The 22,057-nt window shown below is 49.7% G+C and overlaps 1 protein-coding gene across 4 annotated transcripts in view; it reads left to right on the forward strand.

Moving 5' to 3' along the window:
- GSPT1 (G1 to S phase transition 1) overlaps positions 1 to 13,592 on the forward strand; it is a 583,971-nt gene extending 570,379 nt beyond the window's left edge. For all 4 annotated transcript variants that reach the window (XM_085632101.1, XM_085632103.1, XM_085632104.1 and 1 more), the window contains one exon: positions 11,887 to 13,592. In XM_085632101.1, coding sequence (XP_085488227.1) covers positions 11,887 to 11,939 — 53 coding nt within the window. In that variant the 3' untranslated portion in view covers positions 11,940 to 13,592. The remainder of the gene's footprint in view (positions 1 to 11,886) is intronic.
- Positions 13,593 to 22,057: the final 8,465 nt, after the last annotated feature.

Here is a 22,057-nt window from a genome sequence, read left to right on the forward strand (position 1 = left end):
ATTGGATCTACCGTTTGATGGGTCTGGCCTGTTTGGAAAAAAGGCAGATGCTGCTCTGGAAAGATTCAAAGAGCAAGGCAACTGCTAAATCTTTGGGACTCCAGTCTCAGTCGAGAGGGTCTTTTAAGAGGTACAGAGGTTTTGGAAGGACATCTTTTCGAACCTATAGGCAGACTCAGCAGCAACAGCAGCAAGGTTCCTCGTCGAGAGGTTACAGAGGAAGAATCAGGGGTCGCACACGTGGCCGTCAGCTCTCCTCCTCTTCCTCAGCCCTTCCCACCACCGCAAAACAGCCCTAGATCCGCCATTCCGGATCATGCTGGTCCTGTGGGGGGGCCGGCTTACCCTTTTTCTACAAGATTGGGAATCTGTAACTACAGATCTCTGGGTTCTAGATCTTGTAGAAAATGGGTACGCCCTTCCCTTTCGGGAATTCCCTCCAAATTACCCTCCTTGCCAAGGGGCTTGCTCGGAGGACCACCGTCTTCTCCTGCTTTAGGAAGTCCTGAAGTTGTTTCAGAAAGGTGCGATAGAGGTGGTTCCAGAGCAGGAGAGGGGTCAGGGATGCTACTCCCGGTATTTCCTGATTCCGAAAAAAGGACGGCAGGTTACGTCCGATATTGGACCTCAGGATCTTGAATCTTTATCTAAAACAAGAGAAGTTCAAGATGCTCACCCTTGCTCGGGTTCTTCAAGCGCTGGATCAGGAGGACTGGATGGTGTCCATCGACTTGCAGGGTGCGTATTTTCACATCCCAATCCTGAAGTCGCACAGAAAGTATCTCCGTTTCGCGGTAGGGTCGCAACATTATCAGTTTGCGGTCCTCCCGTTTGGTCTTACTTCTGCACCTCGGGTCTTCTCGAAGGTGATGGCAGTGGTGGTAGCCCATCTCAGAAGGTCAGGGGTCTCGGTTTTCCCCTATCTGGACAACTGGCTGATCAAGGCGGAGTCTCCAGAGAAGGTGCTGCATCATCTGCGGGATACAACTCAACTGTTGTACAACTTGGGTTTTTCGATAAATGTGCCCAAATCTCACCTGGTGCCCTCTCAGCGCAACCTGTTCATAGGTGCAGTACTGGACACTACTGTTTGTCGAGCATTCCCTCCTCCACAAAGGATTCTCGACATACAGGAAATGATTCCTTTATTTTACAACGGAGCGGTTGTTCCGGTCCTGAAGGTCCTTCGCCTGCTCGGTCTGTTTGCTTCTTGCATCCTGTTGGTCAACCATGCACGCTGGCACATGAGGGCGCTCCTGTGGTGCCTCCGCAAGCCGTGGTATCAGCACAAGGAAGATCTCAGGGAGTCTGTGAGGATCTCCAGAGAAGCTGCGGCGGATCTATCTTGGTGGGGCATGGAGGGCAATCTGTCTCAAGGAAAGCCTTTCCATCTTCTTCCATCGGTGGCCACAGTGATAACGGATGCATCCACCTTAGGGTGGGGTGCTCATCTGGGGGATCTGAAGATCAAGGGTCTTTGGTCTACAGAGGAAAGGTTGCTTCACATCAACCTTCTGGAATTGCGGGCGATACGTTTGGCGCTCAAGGCCTTCCTCCCTTCCCTTCGCGGTCAGTCTGTTCAAGTCCTGACGGACAACACTACCGCGATGTGGTATGTCAACAAGCAGGGAGGAGTGGGGTCTCTTTCTCTCTGCAGAGAGGCTCTGCATCTCTGGTCCTGGGCTCAGGATCAGCAGATTTGTCTGATGGCAAATCTGGCCGGGGTGCTGAACGTGCGTGCGGACAGTCTCATTCGGCAGTTCTCCGACCACGAGTGGAGGCTCCATCCGGAGGTGGTTCGTCACGTCTTTCGGACTTGGGGAACTCCTCGGGTGGATCTATTTGCCACCCGCGAGAACGCGCACTGTCCGTTGTTCTGCAGTCTCCAGTATCCGATGCAGGGAGCGTTGGGGGACGCGTTTCAGCGGAGTTGGGGCTCAAGACTCCTTTACGCGTTTCCTCCCATACCCTTGATTCCTCGGGTTCTGAGGAAGGTTCGCCAAGACCGGGCCCAAGTCATATTGATCGCCCCGGATTGGCCAAGAAGGGTGTGGTACACATCTTCTCCACCTCTCCTCGTGCCCTCCGCTCCGTCTCCCTCTGAGGGCAGACCTCCTCTTGCAGTCGGAGGGGCAGGTTCTACACCCCCACCTCCAGAGCTTACACCTTCATGCCTGGAGATTGAACAGGGCAACCTGAATTCTTTCTCTCTCCCGCCGGATGTGGTGGATGTTATTTTATCGGCCAGGCGACACTCCACCAAATCTATTTATTCATATAGGTGGTCTAAATTTGTTCTCTGGTGTGGAGAGAGGTCCATTGATCCTTTTTTGCCTTTTCTCTTGCTCAGCAAGGCTTTGCTGTGGCTACTGATAAAGGATATTTATCGGCTCTTTCGGCTTTCCTTTGTTTGCCGGATCAGCCGTCGCTGTTCAAGTCTCCTATTGTTCTTCGTTTTATAAAGGGCCTTACAAACAAGTTTCCTCCTATCCCTTTATTGTGCCTCAATGGGACTTAAACCTTGTACTAACCTATCTTATGGGTTCTCCCTTCGAGCCCTTACACAAGTGTCCCTTGAGGTTGTTGTTCTTTAAGACATGCTGAACGAATGGTACTCCAGACCAGGGCTGCGTTTTTGCCTAAGGTGGTAACTCCCATTCCATCTGGGGCAGTCCATTACCCTTCCTTCCTTCTATCCTCCCCCTCACCCTTCCAAGGAGGAGGAGAGACTTCACCGCTTGGACCCTAAGAGGGCGGTGAGCTTCTACCTGGACAGGACACGGGACTCCAGGATTGATGACCAGCTCTTCGTGGGCTTTGCTGGCTGCAGGAAAGGTTGAGCGGTGCACAAGCGCACCCTTTCCAGGTGGATTGTCTTGTGCATCAAGATATGCTACTCCCTAGCTGGTAAGGAGCCTCCGGAGGGTTTGAGGGCTCATTCTACCAGAGCAAAGTCTTCCACATCTGCCTTAGCTAGAGGTGTTCCGGTGGAGGACATTTGTAGGGCTGCAACTTGGGCCTCCCTCCACACCTTCGCAAAGCATTATTGCTTAGACACCGAGGTGAGGAGGGACGGACATTTTGCTCGTTCTGTCCTTCAGGATATTCTGGTATAGAAGGGTTGACACCCTCCTCCGGGAGTGGGGACTGCTAGGAATCTATTCACAAGGTGAGGAATCCACTGGCAGATGTATCCATCAGAAGAACAAGTTACTTACCTTCGGTAACGCTTTTTCTGGTGGATACAGTATCTGCCTGTGGATTCCTCACTGACCCACCCCCCTGTTGTCCATCCTTCTATACCGGTATTTCTATGCCTGTAATTCTATTGATGGGTTTCAAATGTGTTTGTCACTGTCAAAGGCATTATGTTATTTCTTGTGCTTTGTTATTTATTTTCCATACGGAGTGTGTTGATATGCATATTGTGTACTGTGTATATATATTGCTGTCAGTCCGTTCCGTGTGCCTCGAAGGCACGGAAAAAAGGGGCGGAACTGACGTCATCACGCCCACGAGGTCTTCTTATGGAGCCAGTGACGTCAGCGGAGTCGCGAGCGGAGCCGTGTCTCTGTGACGTCGTCGTCGACCTAATCGGCGTGGACTGCTACAAAAGTTTCCGAATGTTGCTGGCGCAGGGGATATTCACAAGGTGAGGAATCCACAGGCAGATACTGTATCCATCAGAAAAAGCGTTACCGAAGGTAAGTAACTTGTTCATCTGAGACTTGCGTATCGCAGAGATTCCGGAGGGAGATGGGCATTAAAAGTTCGGCGGGGCCCCAGGGAAGACGCGGAGCCAGGGAGGGGGGGGGATGGAGTAAGGGGGGAGTGTTTTTTTTTTTTTTTTTTTTTTTTTTTTTTGAGGTCTGTGTTTTTTGGGTTTCCTTTACACTTAAAAGTTGTGTTCGACCAAATAATTATTCAGTTACGTACACTCGGATTACATGAAGCATGACAATGACCTGGATTGTAGTTACATCGTAGCAATGTATGCTTGCGACCCAATGCATGTCGTTTTTTCTGATATTCAATAAAAACATTTAAACCATAAAAGGACCCTGCAGCCTGAATTTCGATAGCCAGGCAAGATTTAGTCTTCGTCAGTCACTTACTGGAGACTGAAAAGACACAGTGACGGTCCTTTTGGAATGGCTCATAGTCCTTCGGAATTCAACGTAAAGTGTCAGGAGGAGGATGAGGACTATTACGAGGAACAGTGCTACCAACATTACTGTCCAGTTCCTCCTAAACAATACCAGCAATACAGGTATTGTGTTCCTCCTAGAAAAGAACCTGATCAGATACTAACTTCTCAGATTCAAGATCTGAAAGTCATGCTCACAGACTACAAGAAAACGTTCCCACCCCAAGAAGAACCAACTACTGCACCTCCACCATCGCCACCTATGGTGCCACCTACACCATTGCCGCCTCCTACTCCTATCATCCCAGTTCCTCCTAGGGATGATCCGTCCTCTTCTGAAGATGATGCTGAAGGAGAAATTCATGATCCTCCACCTACTGATGAGTGGGACAATTACATCATTCCCACACCATCGCCACCTCCTTATCCTTCTGACTGTCCTCCAGAGGATGTTTGAGGATTTCATAACCTGATGGATAGGGCTGCCTTTAGATTTCTTCTGCCCACAATAGTGAAGCAATCTGAATGCTTCATTTATGATCTTAAAGAACAATCGAGAAAATCTGAGAGATCCATACCAGTCATCGACCATATTCGGCAGGAGGGCCTTAAGGTCATTTAGAAGCCAGTCACAGTGGTGTCTGTATTGTCCAATATTGACAAGGAATACAGAGCACCTGAGGATTCTCCTGCATGCCTTGCAGGGCATCCCAAACCGTATTCAAGTAATCTCTCAAGCGGCACAGAGGAGATTGAAGAATCCTTCCACCCCATCACACCCACCGAACAAGGAAGGACACAGCTTGGACACCAAAGGGAAGAGATTCTCATCCATGTCTGCAGTTACCGTGAGAGCGACTAATGCCCTGGCCATTCTTGGCCGTTATGATTGGCAAATGTGGTCCGACATCGGGTCCATGTTGGATCTCGTAACTGAAGGAAATAAGCGTGGAATTAAAAAAAAAATACTAGCAGAGGGGGAACGCACAGCGTCTGAAGTAATACTGTGCCATGGACATAGCCACGACAGACTTTAGACAATAAGCTGGTGCAGCAGTGTTAAGGCGACAATTGGTTTAGAGCAACATAATTTCGTTAAACAGTACAATCAAAAATCCTGGACATGGCGTACAACGGCGAAAGTTTATTTGGAAAACCTATAGACTAAGCTCTACTAGCCATCAAGACCAATACTGCAAGGTCCCCAATGCTTTGGCCATGTCTGTATCGTAAGGTGCCATTTCGTGGAGCACGTGGACGAGGTTTTTCCGGATATAGAGATGCTTTCCAACGCACCTAACTATCAGTCCTTTCAACCAGAATATCGACAGGGCTACCAATAACCAGCCTATCGACAACCAACTACAGCTGGCTTCTCCAGACAGGGGTCTTGCAGAAAATCACCAGCACACGACTCTGGTTGCAAACAGTGACCGCATGAGGCTACCAGCTACTACCTGTCCAGCCGGTGCGAAATCCTATCCATCAGTGGTGCAATATTACAACAGACCGATGGGTCTTGGACTTGATATCTCATTGCCAAACTCTAGAATTTGTACAGCGCCCACCAAACACTCCACTCAGGGGATCGGACCTCCTTTATCTTCACTTACTAATACAGGAAAGAAATGTTATGCTACTGAAGGGTGCAATAGAGTTCCTGTAGAACAAAGACGAAAAGGTTTTTACTCGTGTTTTTTTTCCTGATACGCAAGAAATCGGGAGTGGAGACTTATTTTAGACCTCAGAAGGCTCAACACATTCTTCAGAAATCAAACCTTCAGAATGGTTATGCTCTTAGAGATCCTTCAGCGCCTCAACGGTGGAGACTGACATGGCTGGATTTGGAGAATGCCTACTTCCATGTTCTTAAAACCCCAAACACAAAACATTTCCTCCAATTTACCGTGGCTGGTCCGTTCTGAGTCTTCCCCTTCGACCTAAAATCTGCTCCACAGATATCACCAAAATTCCTCGCACCAGTAGCTGCTACCTTACGGAACCATGGTCACCAAGTATTTCCATATTTGGACAACTGGCTCCTCAAAGCTCCCAACGGCTCGTTTAGCTGCCAGGACTACAAAAGTCTGCACAGCACTTTTCTCCAAACTGGGTCTTGCAGTAAACCAAAGGAAGTAGTCACTTGTTCCAAGCCAAACAATGACATTCCTGGGGTCCGGCCTAGACACCATTCAGAACAAGGCTTTCCTCTCGCAAAAAAGACTGGAGCGGTTAGACCTTGGCTCTCAAGAGTATCAAAAAGAAGGTACACTTCATTGAGGACATAAGTCTCTTCTGGGCATGCTGTCTTCAGCGATCGACTAGTACCTCTGGCTCGACTTCACGTGAGACCATTGCAAGAAGAACTTTAATTACAAAGGATTCAAACAACTGGATCCTTCTACGTGGTAGCTATTACTCCACGCATGAGTCACACATTCACATGGTGGAGCCTAAAGGTGCACCTTTTCCAGGGCCTCTTTTCTGCCCCTGGTTCCGGAATTCATCGTCCCCACCGATGCTTGCATTGAGGGTTGGGAGGCCATCTCTAAGACCTTCAGATTCAGGGAAAGTGGTCCTCGTCCCAGCGGCGAATGCATATCAACTGGCTGAAGGTAAAGGCCATTTTTCTCTCCCTGTTGGCTTTCCTTCCTTGTATTGAAGGCTCATCTGTGTTGGTCCGTACAGACCACATCAAGCATGTTTTATATCCACAAACAAGGGAGGAACCAAGTGTGAGAAAGTGCCATCTTTCTTGCATGGTATGCCCCCACGTTTTGCTGAATAGCTGAATGTACTTTGACTGAGTGTGCCCTGGACTCCTGCCAATCAGGTGCCCAGGTCCTATGTTCCTTCCCTAAAAACCCAAATTGGCAAACCCTGGCCACATGTCAGCCCCTGGTAAATGGTACCCTAGGTACCCAGGGATTTGTGACCAGGGAAGGCCTCTAAGGGCTGCAGCACTCATTGTGCCACCCTTAGAAGCCCGGTACCCTTACACACACACTGCCCTTGCAGGCTGGGTGTCTGGGTACAAGACAAAACAAAGTCGACATGGCACATATCCCTGTGTGCCATGCCCACCACCTACACTACCATGGCATAGATCAGCCGCCCCTCTAGCTGGGTGCCCTATGCCAATGGTGTGGGCACAGGAGCAGGAACCCTGTGCCTCTACAGTACCCAGGTCCATTACTGGGCAATGTAAGTGCAGTGCTGCCATTTAAGAGTACATGGTGCTGAGAGCTTGTCAAACACGAACTCCACAGCACGATAATGGCAACACTGAAGACTGAAGTTTGGTATCAAACTTCTCAGCACATTAAACCCACACTGATGCCAGTGTGGGATTTAATGTACCAAGCACCCCAGAGGGCATCTTAGAGATGCCCCCTAAAACCTAACCTGCAATCCACGTCTGTTCTGAGGCTGCCTAGGCTGCCACACAGCAGACATGTTGCTGGACCCCTGGGTAGGAGAGCCCCTGCTCTCCTGGGCCTGCAACAATGAACATCCTGGGCGAGGTGCTAAATCTCCTCCCCCAGGATGGGCAGGGGGGAAGCTTCAAAGGCATGCCGCCCCTGTGAGCTTCCCCAGGCCACTGCAGCCCCCCATGCTGGCGGGAAGCTTGGCCGAATACCCCAAATAAGGACAGGGGATGTGTCAGCCTGCCAACCACACCCTTCAGGTGGGGGAGGCGAGGTGAAGCATATCTCCGGGCTCTCACCATCTTGAAGATAGGAAGCCCTGCCCAATCAGGACTAGGCTACCGCCCCCCCCTCCCACAGGATAGAGCCAGATTATCTTCCAGTGTTTGCGGATGATGCTTGAAACTTGATTTGACGCTGTATTATAGGTGGTCACACAGGTCATGGGTGGTGGATCTTGGTCTTTTGTTACTGTTTCCAATAGGGATTCTCTGTTTATATTGCGTACCCTTTTGCTGGTTTTGGCAATAATGGCATTGGGATATCCACGTTCCTGTAGTTTGTGTGATAAGGTGCGGGACTGTCTTTTGTAGTCCTCTAGGTGGCTGCAGTTTCTGCGGATCCGCAGGAATTGCCCAAATGTTAGATTTTCCCTTAATGGTCTGGGGTGGAAGCTGTCAAATCGCAACAGTGAGTTCCTAGCTGTTGGTTTGTAGTGGGTGGTGGTCGCAGAGTCCCTTGTTCTGCTCGAATGTTAACACTGGAAGATAATCAATTCAGGCACCAGAAAATGGGAGATCCCGCACTTTGCATTCAAACGTGCCAATAACCTTAAAGACAAACTAGTGTCAACAAGACCACGCGCCAGTCCCAAATCTATGGACAACACAGTCCTTAAGTGTTGGGGCCTTCCCAAAGTCACTGGACATTATCCATGCAACAACTGCAGTGTGTGCCATCTCACCAAACCAACAAACTCTCAACCTTGAACCTGGCAAAATCTGGACACAACACCAACACACCAACTGCAACTCCAGTAACCTTGTATACCTCATAACATGCCCCTGTGGGCTCCGTTACGTGGGCATGACGACCCGCAAAATCAGGACCAGAGTGGTTGAACACAGAAGCACGATCAGGTGTGACAAAAACATCAGCAGACTGACAGATCACTACCTCAGTGCACACCACACCCCCAATGACATGTCCTGGACTGTCATTGAACAATTTGACATTCACCAAACAATGACCGGATCCTTCATACCAAAGAACAGAGATGGATCTATCGCCTCTCCACGCAGCAACCGGGCCTGGGCCTGAATGACTCCATACCCTGGAGCTCACTAAAAACATGAATTTCTTACTCTTGATTCCCCTCCGTGTTAAATGTCCCCCTGTTGTATTGGCCAGTTATAACACACCTGGCACCCCACAGCGCTCTTTAAGTTCTTTCCCCAGTTAGCGCTCTTTTGTTTTACAACTGTACACTAATCTGTGTACACTGGGTACAGCTCACCCAGCCATCCCAATGCGCAGGCGCCGACATTAGGCACCGCACATGCTCACAGCAGAGCACACTACTCCCCCGCACATGGGCATGCTCGCAGCAGGATACTCTTCTGGGCATGCTCACAACAGGCTACACTGCTCTCCCGCCCATGTGCAGTACAGCCATGACTCAGCGTGTCCTCGCACAGTCTGTCTTCTCTGTCCTTCCCCCGCACAGGTGTTCAGCATGATGCAGCCTGCATTTAAAGCACAAACACGGCAGAGGACAGCCCAACTGAGGCCGCAGAGACGACTGGAGGCTCAACGCAGACACTGACCGAAAGTATCGTGAGTAAACCAAGCGCTTCAGCTACAAGCCGGGTAAGCTCTTTTTCCACAGGTCCCTAACCCCCTAAGGACCCTTTATCTTCCCGGGGTCCATTCCTCTGCCGGACTACTCCATGGGGCATGTTTGGCAACAAGCCAACGTGAGGATAATCTTCCTTTCATGCACTTTCCACCGTTTTTTTGTGTTGATGCGCTTACGATGCTTAGCCCACCACAAAACTTTGTGTACATATGATAACTCTCACCTTAGCCATACCACCAATATGGCTACACCATTTGCAGTTTATTTATCGTCTACACAGCACAATAGATATCGGCAATCAATCTGTCTTGTCAATATGTAACCATACGGAGACTCTCCCCAGTATGGGTGTCCTGTCATACTTGTTGTATGTCCCTGTATGTGTCCTGTCATACTTGTTGTATGTCCAGTAATGCTCTAAGAGGGAATCCCCCCTCTCGCATGTAAAGCACCTTAGCGAGTGCTACACATTTCTCAAAATTACACAATCACTTAAATCTAACTAATTTGCACCTACACACTTTGGTCCTGAGGGAAGCCAGTTTTAATCATAAAGGCCTGGCTGAAACATGTAGACCACACCTGGATGTAGGAAACCCTAATTAACATTCCTATAACATCCAACAGCCTTTTCTAATGCTAGCAGTGACCCAGTTATTAAAATATAATTTACCCTCGGGTACTGGGATCCCTGCATAGCTTTTAAATCATAACCTTCACGTCACTACACTGCACACTCAGATACATACCTGCTCCGCTGTATCCAGGCGTCGAAGCACACCCGGGACACACTCTGTGTCACTGGGTGGGCCCGATGATGAAGCATGCCACCAACTAGGCTGGTGGGTGAGGGCTTCATGAACAAACAAAATGGTTTGTACCCTGCCTTACAATCTTAAATGTAACTTTAGCCTCTGCCAAACATCTGTGGACTCTGTACACCCTGTACCTGTTTGGGAACAGTATATACAGAGCCACTTTCTCACACCAAGTCTCTTACTTTCTCTCAAGGGGCTCAAGAGCTTTGGAGTTGGTTGACGGTTCACAGAATATCCCAGGGCTTCGGAATACTCTGGGAGACGCCCTCAGCAGGACAAAGGACAGCTGCCACGAGTGGGAGCTAAACCAGGACCAATTAGACCGGATCTTTTCACATTGTGGGAAACCGGAGCTGGACTGGTTTGCGACCCACCAATACGAAATGCAGCTTCTTGCCAACCAGTTTCGCTCTCCCAAACTCTTGGGGGGAATGCCCTTTCAATGTGTTGGTCCGGAATATATGCCTACGCCTTTTCCCATCTCATTGATTCCCATGATCCTTACAAAAAGAAAGACTGAACACTCCTGCCTACTTTTAGATGGGCCAGGCAACACTGGTTCTCAGAGCTTCTCCTCCTCCCAGAAGCCCAACCCATCCATCTTCTACTGAGACCAACTCTATTAACCATGATCCAGGGTCAGATGTGTCATCCCGAACCTGCATCTCTCCAGTTGCATGCATGGCACCTGAATTCTTTGATTTCAAGGATTTGACTATTTCTCAGGAGTGTAAAGGCATTATCGCCAGGTCTTGTGCAGAAAGCACCAACAAGACGTACAGGATGAATTGGAGGCGATTCTGTTTCTGGTGCCAGACATCTCGCTTACGCCCCCTTCCTTCTTCACCTTGGCCAGAAAAAACTTGGCTTCCCATTCTTTAAGTGCTTTAGGATTCATTTTCCTGCAACAGGAACAGTCCTCCACATCGCAATCGGACGACAAGCACCATAAACAATCTTCATGGGGGTCAGTGATGGACATGTGACCCCCACATTCCCTACAGGGCTTAAAACCAGACTTCCTTGAAGACGACATTGCTACAACAGTTAAAGCAGAAGGAATAACAGTAACTCCACAAAATATGGAGTACGCTAGAAAACTGTTACGCGTTGACGGTGCGGAAAAAAGGGAACTGACGTCATCACGCCAACAAGGCTCTTATGGCCCCGGTGACGTCATGCGAAGTCGCGAGCAGAGAAGACGTCCTAGTCGGCGTGGAGAGCTAGGAAAAAATTCCACGGAATGCTGGCACAGGGGGGATATTCATAAGGTGAGGAATCCACAGGCAGATACTGTATCCACCACAAAAAGTGTTACCGGAAGTAAGTAACTTGTTCTTTATGACTATAAACCATCTGTGTACTCCTAGTCGCATCTCACAAGCACCAGTATAATAGACATGGGGAAGGAGGATAAAATAACTTAACTGTGCTGAGGGACTGCTACTTGTGTGGGCAGTGAAGAATTGTCATTTTCTTAGTTTTCCTTTTCTGTGGCTTTTGTATACCAAGGTTGAATGTTTGAAAATCTCTTTGCATCAGACATATCACTTGCTTAATGGTAGTGGGAAATAGGGAATTCTTGGTTTATAACTTTGAATCTTGAAAATAAATGTTGGTTCTTTTTTGCTATAGGTAGGACCATTGCAATTGGAAAGGTCTTGAAACTGGTTCCAGAGAAGGACTAAGACTGCTCCAATACCCGCACAATACTGTGAGGAGAATTCTACAGAAGCCTACTTCACACCGCCTTTTACTTTCATCCCATTGATGAACTTTTCCCCGTATTTTGCAAAGACAAATTTCACAGCAAAAGTCCACATTGTCAGCTTTCTCATATTGAGAGCTCTGCTATGCCACTGTTGAATTTCCCCAAACATTTCATTTCCCCAAATTCTTCGTCCTCGGAAAGATTCGGCAATAGCTTTGTAAGTGATGTGGACATAATTGCCTACAATAATGAAAACTTTAAGGATTATTTTATGTATAACGTTTCCCTGTGCATACATATTAAAATGTATTACCAGGCAGACCATTTAGAGTGTGCACATGTTCAAGAGAAATACCATGTTAATAAAAGATTCAATTTGAAACTTTTTTCGGTATTTGAATTGCTTTTCAATGTTCATTTTTAAATCTGGATATATCCTGGTTGCATAAGCTTTTTAACTACAAATCTAATAAATATAATGACTTGGACTTTTCTAAACTGCTGTTTCGCAAAGCTGGTGCGCACAGAAGAACCAACTATGTAAACCTGTATCGATAGATGCACGCAGACTGTCAAACATGCAAGCACTGTTTCGAGACAAATTGCAGTAATAAGACCTACATGTTTGTGTTGAAATGCATTAGATTTTTCTCAGTTATTGGAGAATATTTTTGCAAGCTTGGTTATGCTTTGATGGCTTTACATCAGTTATCTACAACTATGTCAGATTTTAATTTAAGTTTCATGAAATCAGTGTTTTAACTATAGTAAATTACTTACTATATTTTTGGGTGTGTCTTAATATGCAGATGTTTGTATATTTCAACACACACACAACTCATTATTTAACTGGTACTTTTGGTATGCTGTCAGACTTTTAAGTGCAGAAAATTATATTTTTGCCAGTGATGCATACCAACCACCTTCACCAGTGTTTCATTTGTATGAAAATTGAGACTTTCCAAATTCTGTTCATTTAAGGTAACAGTAGGTTTCTGTGCTGGCAAAATGAATTGCCAGATTACATAAATTTCTGCTTTAAATATAAATTGCCTTTAATAATTATTTTAAACATTAGATTGTACATATAAAGGCAAGTTTGACTTGTAAACTTTACAGCTATTCTCCAATGAGAATAGACAGCCTCCGCAGAAATCTGATGTTCGTTTGAAGTTCCATTTAACCTCAATAACACTAAAACTATCCACATTTTTATAGGTTTCAGGTCAGCGACACACCAAAACTACTTTTCTTCAAATTCAGTAAAGATTGCATTTGGAGAGGAGACAAATTGAGTGTCCTACTAACCTTTGTTTTGCATATTTTAAATACATTATTTAATGTTGCATCTTGGACCGGCTTTAAAATATTGTTTAAATCTGAAATGAAATTTTTGCTACCGTGTATTTCAATTGTAGTGTTGAGCCCCAAAGTTTTCTCCAGTTTGCAAAACATTAAACAATTTAAACTGTTTTACCATTCTGTTTTTTGTAACCTTGGAACTCCGGTTAATTTCAATGGCCAGATTGCTTTGTATGAACAGAGCCAAGTTGTTGTCCTTCCGGTTTCATGATACACATGTAGCTACCATGATGCATGAAATTTAAATAAATTTTATTATGTCTGCAAATCTGTGAGATTTTACTTTACCATTAAGTAAAAAAGGGCTTAAGAATATTTGTCGGTTTAACTCCAAATGAGTTGGTAGTCATTTAGCTTTGTTCTTTTTAACGGAAACACATATTTCAATCTTTCAGTAATGTCTCTGCTTTTTCAAAGGGCACAAGAAACTTAGTAGAAGTCTCTCTCAGCTCTGCCTACTCCAGCTCCCCTGAAGTAAACAAATAAAAATGTTCAAGTTTATTCCACCTAGCGCATACGATCAGCGACGTTGACCTTTACAATTGTTAGTTTCATATTTTTATCCCTTTCTTTACAGTGTCACTGCCACCTTTTTTTAAGGCTCTCTACAGGCAACTTAAGCTTTACACTACCAGTATTTAGGAGTGGGCTTTGGATCAATCCACTGAATATTATTGGTTATTTATGTTGGTTTTCTTTCCTTGCCTTTTTTATTCAGTGGATTTTTGCCTTTTGTTTATTCTTAACTTGAAGCTTGGCTGTTTTACAGTGTTTCTGACTGGATGAGCCAGAAATTATCAAAGTAAAATGTGACCCAGAGTTCATGAAGAAAGCACTACTTCACACAACATGAATAAAGTTAAATGTACTGCTTGTAAACCTAACTGTTCGGGGTATGTTTGGCTGTAGATTCACATGCTTAGCATAATCCATCTCGTGTTTTGCCCAGTTATGTGCAAGTTGTTTCTCTTCGAAGAAGTATTTAGTCACAAGGTAAAGGGACTCCACTCAGTGATAATTCCCATGGCCATCGACTCCATTGTTAGATTCTTTTCTTTCCTCCTTTTAGGTTCCTGCGTGTTTGGTGGCGCTCCCATTCGAGGCCCCTTCAGGCTCCCTTCGGCACGTTACACATTTCTCCATTCGTCTGTCTTGTTTGCAATCCAGTTTCCATTCTCGCGTATCAAAATAATGAGAATTTCGCAGTTGGTTCGGCGAGCTTTTCTTGCAGCCTTTGGGCCACCATCGACTTCCATCCACAATGTGCTGCTAATGGAACGGACTCCCTTTTGTTTTTGTCCCTTCTTCCGCGCAAAATATCAGAGGACCGACCATTAGGGGTGGGCGGAATTTGCGAAATCCACTTTTGCAAATTATCGCGAAAATGTTAAAAATTATCGCAAACATGCGGAAATATAGCGAAGATGCGGAAGGTTTTTTCCCGCATGTTCGCGAGATTTTCTGCATGGTTGCGGCTCGCCAACTTACCCATGTGGTTGCTCGCGGGCGCGGCCATCTTGTTTTCAGTTGTCTCGCGGTGCATGATCGCGAGAAGAAAGACGTGATCGCGTGATGCATGACGTCACTGCGGGCGCGAACTGTCGCGAGACAGCGCAAATGGCTAAAAACAATACAACATCTCATGGAGAACGCGACCGGATCAAGAAAACTTGTCGGCGAACGCAGGGATTCAGGTAAGGCGATCGCGCGAGAATGTATTATTTTACAGCGCGAGCAAGAAACAAATTATCGCCAAGCTGCGGAATGCGGAAATTTTGACATTTTTGAGCGCTCCGCGGAACGTGAAAATGTCAAATTATCGCAATTTCCGCGAACGGAACGAAATTTTAGCCCAGGCCTACCGACCATCAGGTTTGCATCTTATGTCTGTCCCTAGGTCACAGAGAAGACTGTGAAGCTTGTCAATCTTTACGATCGAAAGACATTGCAGGGACCGTCTGGTGCGTTGCAGAGAAATGCAGCGCAGGGAGATTGAGGATACACCTGACTTGTTCGGGCTACAAGATTTCAAAGAACGGGGGTAAGAAATCCATTAAGCTTTTGCTTCTGAGCAAGAGGCTTCTTCAGCCAAGAATCTTCATACTTCATAGATGGAAAGAAGTCTCCAGATCGAAGACATTTCTCCGGGTCAAAATACCGTTAGTACATATGCCCCTGTAAAATTTACAAAGGCACTGGGCCTGAGGGAATATACGGCTTCTGTGCCTCCACTGCTAAAAGGCCATGGAAGGCACCAAACATCTGATACGGATGGATGCCTTGGGCTCGGCTCAAAGTTACGCTGAAATTACCACACTCTGTTTTAGCCCGACCAGCTTTGGTTCAGAGCCATTGAGCTCCTTCCTCAGCTCCCAGCACCGCACAGCCAAACAAACTGGTTCCGGTCACAAAGGCAAAAGTTCTGCGGCACCAAAAGACAAAACTCGTCGTCCCCCGAAATAAAAATCCACTTTGGCCCCAAAGGAAAAGCCTAGTTCAGTTCTGGAACCTGTGATTTCCACACAGACTTGCCCACAGAACCAATCCTCCATGTTATGCAGGAGTGGCTCGAGCAGAGGCAAAAGACAATACATATCCAGCCTCAAACTGGTAGACTAATAGCAAAAGCTGTACAGCCTCAAACATCTCGGCACCAGCTTAATTTTGAAGAAGACCTTGATATGTCACCGCCTGCTAAAATGAAGAACAAGCAATTACAATGCAATGGTCTCGGCATTGTTAAAGTTAGAGCTATTGGCATTGCTCATGACATTCTTTAAATGTTTTAAAAACAAAAATAAACGGCATTATTTACAATGTCAATAGCTTAATCTCTCTCAAATGTGAGACCTATTGCATTTGCACCCACACACAAAGCCACCCACACACACAGCCCCCCACACAGAGCCACCTACACAGAGCTATTCACATAGAGCAACCCACACACAGACAGAGCCACCCACAAAAAAAGCCACACACAGAGGCACACACATACACACACTCCCTGCTTGAACCTGCAGTTACACATTCATTCAGTGCCTGTGTTGGGCCTTGCTGAGCCTGTGTGGTTTGAGTTTCTTCCCAGAATCAACTGACCTCTATCCGTCTAGTGCCAATTAAGCAACAAAGCGTGTCACGAACCCTACAACAATAGTATAGAACAAGGGGCGCAGAGAGGTGCCGGGGCGGAACTCCACTAGTTCCCTGTGATGCAGCATCATTCTGTGGGTTGGCAGTGGGTAGTCCTAACGGGTCCGTGATACGTGAGCACGGGACCAGGGCCTGTTCCTACTCCCGGCATGTCCCAGACTCTCTCCAGCTCACCTGTTGCTTGATCCGAAGGGAGTGAAGAGCGTAGAAGAGGAGGAATGGGGCAGTCTCTGGATGTACAAAGGTGGATACATGTACTGGGATTTCGGATAATAAGGGCGCGAGGGCTGACCTGGCCCGGCCCCACAGCGCTCTTCTACTGTCCGTCCCGACTTGGAGTGCCCATCGTAGGGTGCAGTGGACGCTGGCTGGTGTTCCTTCCATGGTCGGTGCCCAGTCATTACACGGGTAAAGTGTTTGGGGGAGCCCAACCCGGCCTGCAGCCACAGACCTGTGTGTTGGGGGGGGGGGGGGGGTGGTGTATTACACACCTAAAGAGGATGTTGACATGTGGTTGTAGTTCACTGAGTGGAGCTCTTTGTTGTCACCAGCATTTGGCAATGGGGGCGCGTAGAAGAGAGGTGGGGTCGAGAGTAGAAGTAACTGTTTCTGGCGCATAGGTGGAAAGATTTGCAGCACTGTTTGCAGGTGCGTGCGGGGCCCCTGCTACTGTTCTGTGCTCGGGGGGGGGGGGGTTATGCGACCTGAACATCATTCCATTGCTTAATAGTAGCAATTTTCATTTACAGACTTCAGATTAAACAAAAGTACTGTGCGAAGCGCTACGTGAAGCATTTTTTGAGTTAAGCCATTCAGCAATGGTGAGCATGGTGAGGGAGGCAGATATACAGGACAACAAGGGGGTAGGTCGCTCGAGAGAGAGAGAGTGGGGAGGAGGGGCCCCCACAATCTAGGAACGGGTCCCTTTGCATTAGCAGACCCCAATACACAAGCATGTGGGGCGGAGAGGGCGAGTCTAATGGTGGGCAGTGTGTACATCATAAGTGTACTAATCGTCAGTTCCACTACACTTTAATGTTGTGTGCTCCTATGATATGATACGGGCAGGGCCTAATTTAACATGCCCGCTGTTAACTGCTAATACCAGTTCAATGCCAGTCCGTGTGCATCAATCTGTACAGACATGCTGTCAGGTCCAGGAACACTGCCCTCTCCCCGTAGCCACCCACTTTCTGTATTAGTGCAATATATTTGGGGTGAAAGCGACCATCCCTTGGAAGGGATAGCTTTGCAGCAGTGCCTATGCATATATCTCGTGCCAACAGTGTGCATGCGAGTAGGGGGCATTATTGGGAGGAAGGGGGCATTAAACAGTGGTGCGCACACAGTGTGAACTAGTCATCCTATGGCACTGCCCGTACTATGTGCGTCTTCGTGCGTGTACAGGGGGCACTATCCTTTTGATGTGTACACGGATCAGAAAAAAAGTCAGGGGCCACCCTTGAAATGCATGTCACTGCGGCAGGCTGTCGTAAACAGCCTGCCTAGGACACACTCCTTTAACGGAACCCGGTCTTTCAGTTGCAGACCTCAGCCTCTCCAGCCTAGTGCTTAGAAGCGACAGGAGAAAGCCGCCCTCCACCGTCTAGTGAATGTGTACTAATTGGGATACAAGTTGGGCATTGAACAACCATTCTTAAAGTGACTCGAGGCACACTGGCATCTTCAGACTTGCAGCGGAGTGGGCCTCCCTTCCACCTAGACACAGAACAGTTACCCTGTGGGGACCCTGGGCCGTGCACACAGATTGCATATGATATCTAAAAGAAACACGTTAGTTAGATTCCTCACTTTAGAATATCCGTCGGCGTCGTGCGCCGGAATGACGTCGGAGTACTTAGACGCCGCCCTCGCGCGCTGACGTCAGTTCTTTTTTCCGCGCCAGACAGCGCCGATCCGGGAAGAGCTTACCCCTTAGTCACTTTTTGACTAAACTTTTTTGACTGTTTTTGGTCTTCTGTCGACTCTGGTGCAGGTAGGATGCCCGGGTTTAAAGCCTGTGGCTCCTGTCATCGACTGATGTCGGTGACGGATCACCATCGCCGGTGCCTTTACTGCCTGGGGGCCGACCACGACGCGGAGTCGTGCCCCGATTGTCAGGCCTTGACCTCAAAGGTTAGGCGGGAGCTGTCCCGTAAGATTCTCGAGCTTCGGCACTCTGCTCCGCGCCGCTCACAGTCCCGGTCCAGGAGGAGGTCAAAGGACCGGTCGCGGAGCCGCTGTCACCATCATCGCTCGTCGGGCTCGAAGTCTTCGGGTAAGTCGAAGCGATCTAAGAAGTCCAAGAGGCGACACCGCTCTCCGGACTCTCCTCGCGCGACTCGGCCGAGGGTCAGGGTGGTCCCACCCCCGCGGCTCCGTCCCCATACTCGCCGGTCCCCATACTCGCCGGTCCCCATACTCGCCGGTCCCCATACTCGCCGGTCCCCGGCGAAGGTCAGTGCCTTCCTCTCGGCAATGAGGGGCCTGGCTCCGCCGTCGACGCCTGCCGGTGCGCCTTCGGGCACCGCGGGGTCGACTGGGCGACCTCGCGTGCCGGCGGCTCCGGCCTGGCGCCGTCGACTACTTCGGTCCCGACGCCGTAGGTCCCCGAGGGATCGAGGCCTGGATCTCTGCCGGCGCCGGTCGACCTCACAACGCCTCCTCTGCCGACACCGGTTCCACCCCCGGTGCCATCTCCGGACGACCCCATTCCCCGGTTTAGCCCCTGTCCGGGCCCGGTGCGGCGCCGCTTGACGCCGCACCCGACGCCGATGGATGAGCGTTTCATCTACCGCCCGCCTCCGATCATTCCTCCTGTTTATCAGGAATAGGATGACGGGGGCGACTGGGGACCCTATGGCCATACAGGGACAACTTTCACAGGACTGGGCAGACGAACTGGGGGATGCCAGTGGTCTGGACACTTCCCCGGACGCTGGTTTCATCTCTCCTCCGACTGTGGCCTCGGAGGAAGGTGCAGCTTTTTCAGTGGTGCTGCGCAAGGCGGCCGCAGCCCTGGGGCTCGAGCTGCCTGCTGTGGCCGTGAGGACTAACGTCCTCACAGAGGTGCTTCAACCGTCAGCAAGCTCCACTGAGCCTCTGCTGCAGTTCAATGAAGCCCTCATAGACATTCTGCAGGGCACATGGTCCAAGCCCTCCACAGTTCCTCCTGTGGATCGGAACGTGGCCCGGCGCCACCGCCCTGCTCCGGGCGACCCCAGTTTCCTGTCCCAACACCCCACCCCCGAGAGTCTGGTTATCCAGACGTCCACTTCCCAATCCTCCTTCCCGTCCGCCCCTCCGGATCGGGAATCCAAGCTGCTAGAACAGTTCGGAAAGAAGCTGTTCTCTTCCCTGAGTTTGGGCCTGCGGTCTTTGAACACAGCTTGCCTCTTGGACCGTTTCTCCCGCTCTCTGTGGGATACGGTGGAGGGCGTGCTGCCCCTGTGTCCGGAGGAGGCCCGGGCACGTGTCTCCCAGGCGCTTGCTGACGGGCGAGATGCAGCACGACGTGCCATACGGTGTGGACTAGACACCACGGACTCGCTGGGTAGGGCCATTTCCACCACGGTGGCGCTCCGGCGCCACGCCTGGCTGCGGTCCACTTTTTCGGTGGATGTCCAGAGTTCCCTCATGGATATGCCCTTTGATGGCTCTCGCATTTTTGGTGAGAAGGCAGATAGTGCGCTGGCTCGTTTTAAGGACTCCCGGGCTACGGCCAGGTCCTTGGGTCTCTCGGCCCCACGGCCGCATACTTCCGCCTTTCGTGGCCAAGGAAGGGCCGCCTCCTCCCGTCCGCCTAGCCACTGGCGCTGACCCAACCTGCACGCGGTCGTGGATTCTGCCGTGGGGGTACTGGAGGACAACGTACCGGTCAGTCCACATCCACCCCGCCAGCATCCGCCTCAAAGCCCTCCTAGTCCGAGCTTTCAGGCCCATTCCACGCCAGTGTGCGGCCGAGTTCGCCATCACCTGCTCCACTGGCGATCCATCACTTCGGACAGGTGGGTGCTGCAAATCGTCCAAAGGGGCTACTCCCTCCCCTTCGAGACGACCCCTCCAGCCATTCCACCACAGTGCCACCGTATATCGGAGGATCACTTGAATGTTCTGCGGGAGGAAGTTACGGCCCTCTTGGCCAAAGAGGCCGTCGAGCGCGTTCCTGGTCCAGAAGTAGGCCGTGGTTGCTATTCCCACTACTTTCTGGTTCCCAAGAAGGGCAAAGGGGGCCTCCGCCCTATCTTGGACCTCAGGAGCGTCAACGCCTTCCTCCGGAAGGAACGGTTCAAGATGCTAACTTTAGCTCAGGTTCTGGCTGCCCTCGACCCTGGAGACTGGATGGTAGCGTTGGACTTGCAGGACGCCTATTTTCACATCCCCGTCCTGCCGGCCCACCGGCGTTACCTGTGGTTCATGGTGGGTCAGGAGCACTTTCAGTTCACCGTGCTCCCCTTCGGCCTCAACAGTGCCCCTCGGGTGTTCACGAAAGTGATGGCGGTGGTCGCAGCTAATCTGCGCAGATTGGGGGTTCCAGTCTTCCCCTATCTCGACGACTGGCTGAAGGTGGGCTCGCCCCAGCAAGTCGTCTCCCACCTCCGGACTACGGCCGACCTCCTGCATTTGCTGGGGTTCTCCAACGTGCCAAAGTCACACCTGAGACCCTCCCAGAAGCTCCTCTTCATTGGAGTGGTTCTCGATTCGGCGCAGTTCCGGGCTTATCCTCCGGAAGACAGCGGGTCCGGGATATTCAGGCTCTGATTCCCATCTTTCGGCCTCTATCCTGGGTGTCGGTCAGGTTGGTGCTGCGGCTTCTGGGGCTGATGGCCACCTGCATCCTGTTGGTGCATTACGCCAGGTGGCGAATGCGGGCTCTGCAGTGGGACCTGAAGTTTCAGTGGGCCCAGCATCGAGGCAACCTGTCCGACCATGTCTTGATCTCGGAGGGCACTGCGAAACAGTTGCAGTGGTGGCTCACGGACCGCGATTGGGTCAGGGGCAGATGCCTCTCCGTACCGCAACCGGAGCACGTAGTAGTGACGGACGCGTCCCTCCTGGGATGGGGGGGCCATATGGGAGAGGCGGAGATCAGAGGCCTCTGGTCTCCGGTGGAGTCTCAACTCCATATCAACTTGTTGAAGCTGAGAGCGATCCGACTTGCACTGAAAGCCTTCCTTCCCTCTGTCCAGGGAAGTGTTGTGCAGGTGTTCACGGACAACAACACCGCCATGTGGTATTGCAACAAACAGGGTGGGGTGGGATCGTGGACCCTTTGTCAGGAGGCTCTGCGCCTCTGGACATGGCTGGAACACCAGGGCATCATCCTGGTGGTTCAACATCTGGCGGGCTCTCAACGCCAGAGCAGACAAACTCAGCCGCCGGTGCATGATGGATCACGAATGGCGTCTGCAATCGGACGTGGCGCAAGGTCTCTTTCTGCAGTGGGGAAAGCCTTGGTTAGATCTATTCGCCACCGAAGAGAACGCGCAATGTCAGCAGTTCTGCGCGTTGGAATTTCCAAGGCGGCACTCGCTCGGAGACGCTTTTTGTCACGAGTGGAGTTGCGGTCTGTTGTACGCCTTT

Source organism: Triturus cristatus, chromosome 10, assembly GCF_964204655.1.
Source record: "Triturus cristatus chromosome 10, aTriCri1.1, whole genome shotgun sequence".
Lineage (NCBI taxonomy): Eukaryota > Metazoa > Chordata > Amphibia > Caudata > Salamandridae > Triturus > Triturus cristatus.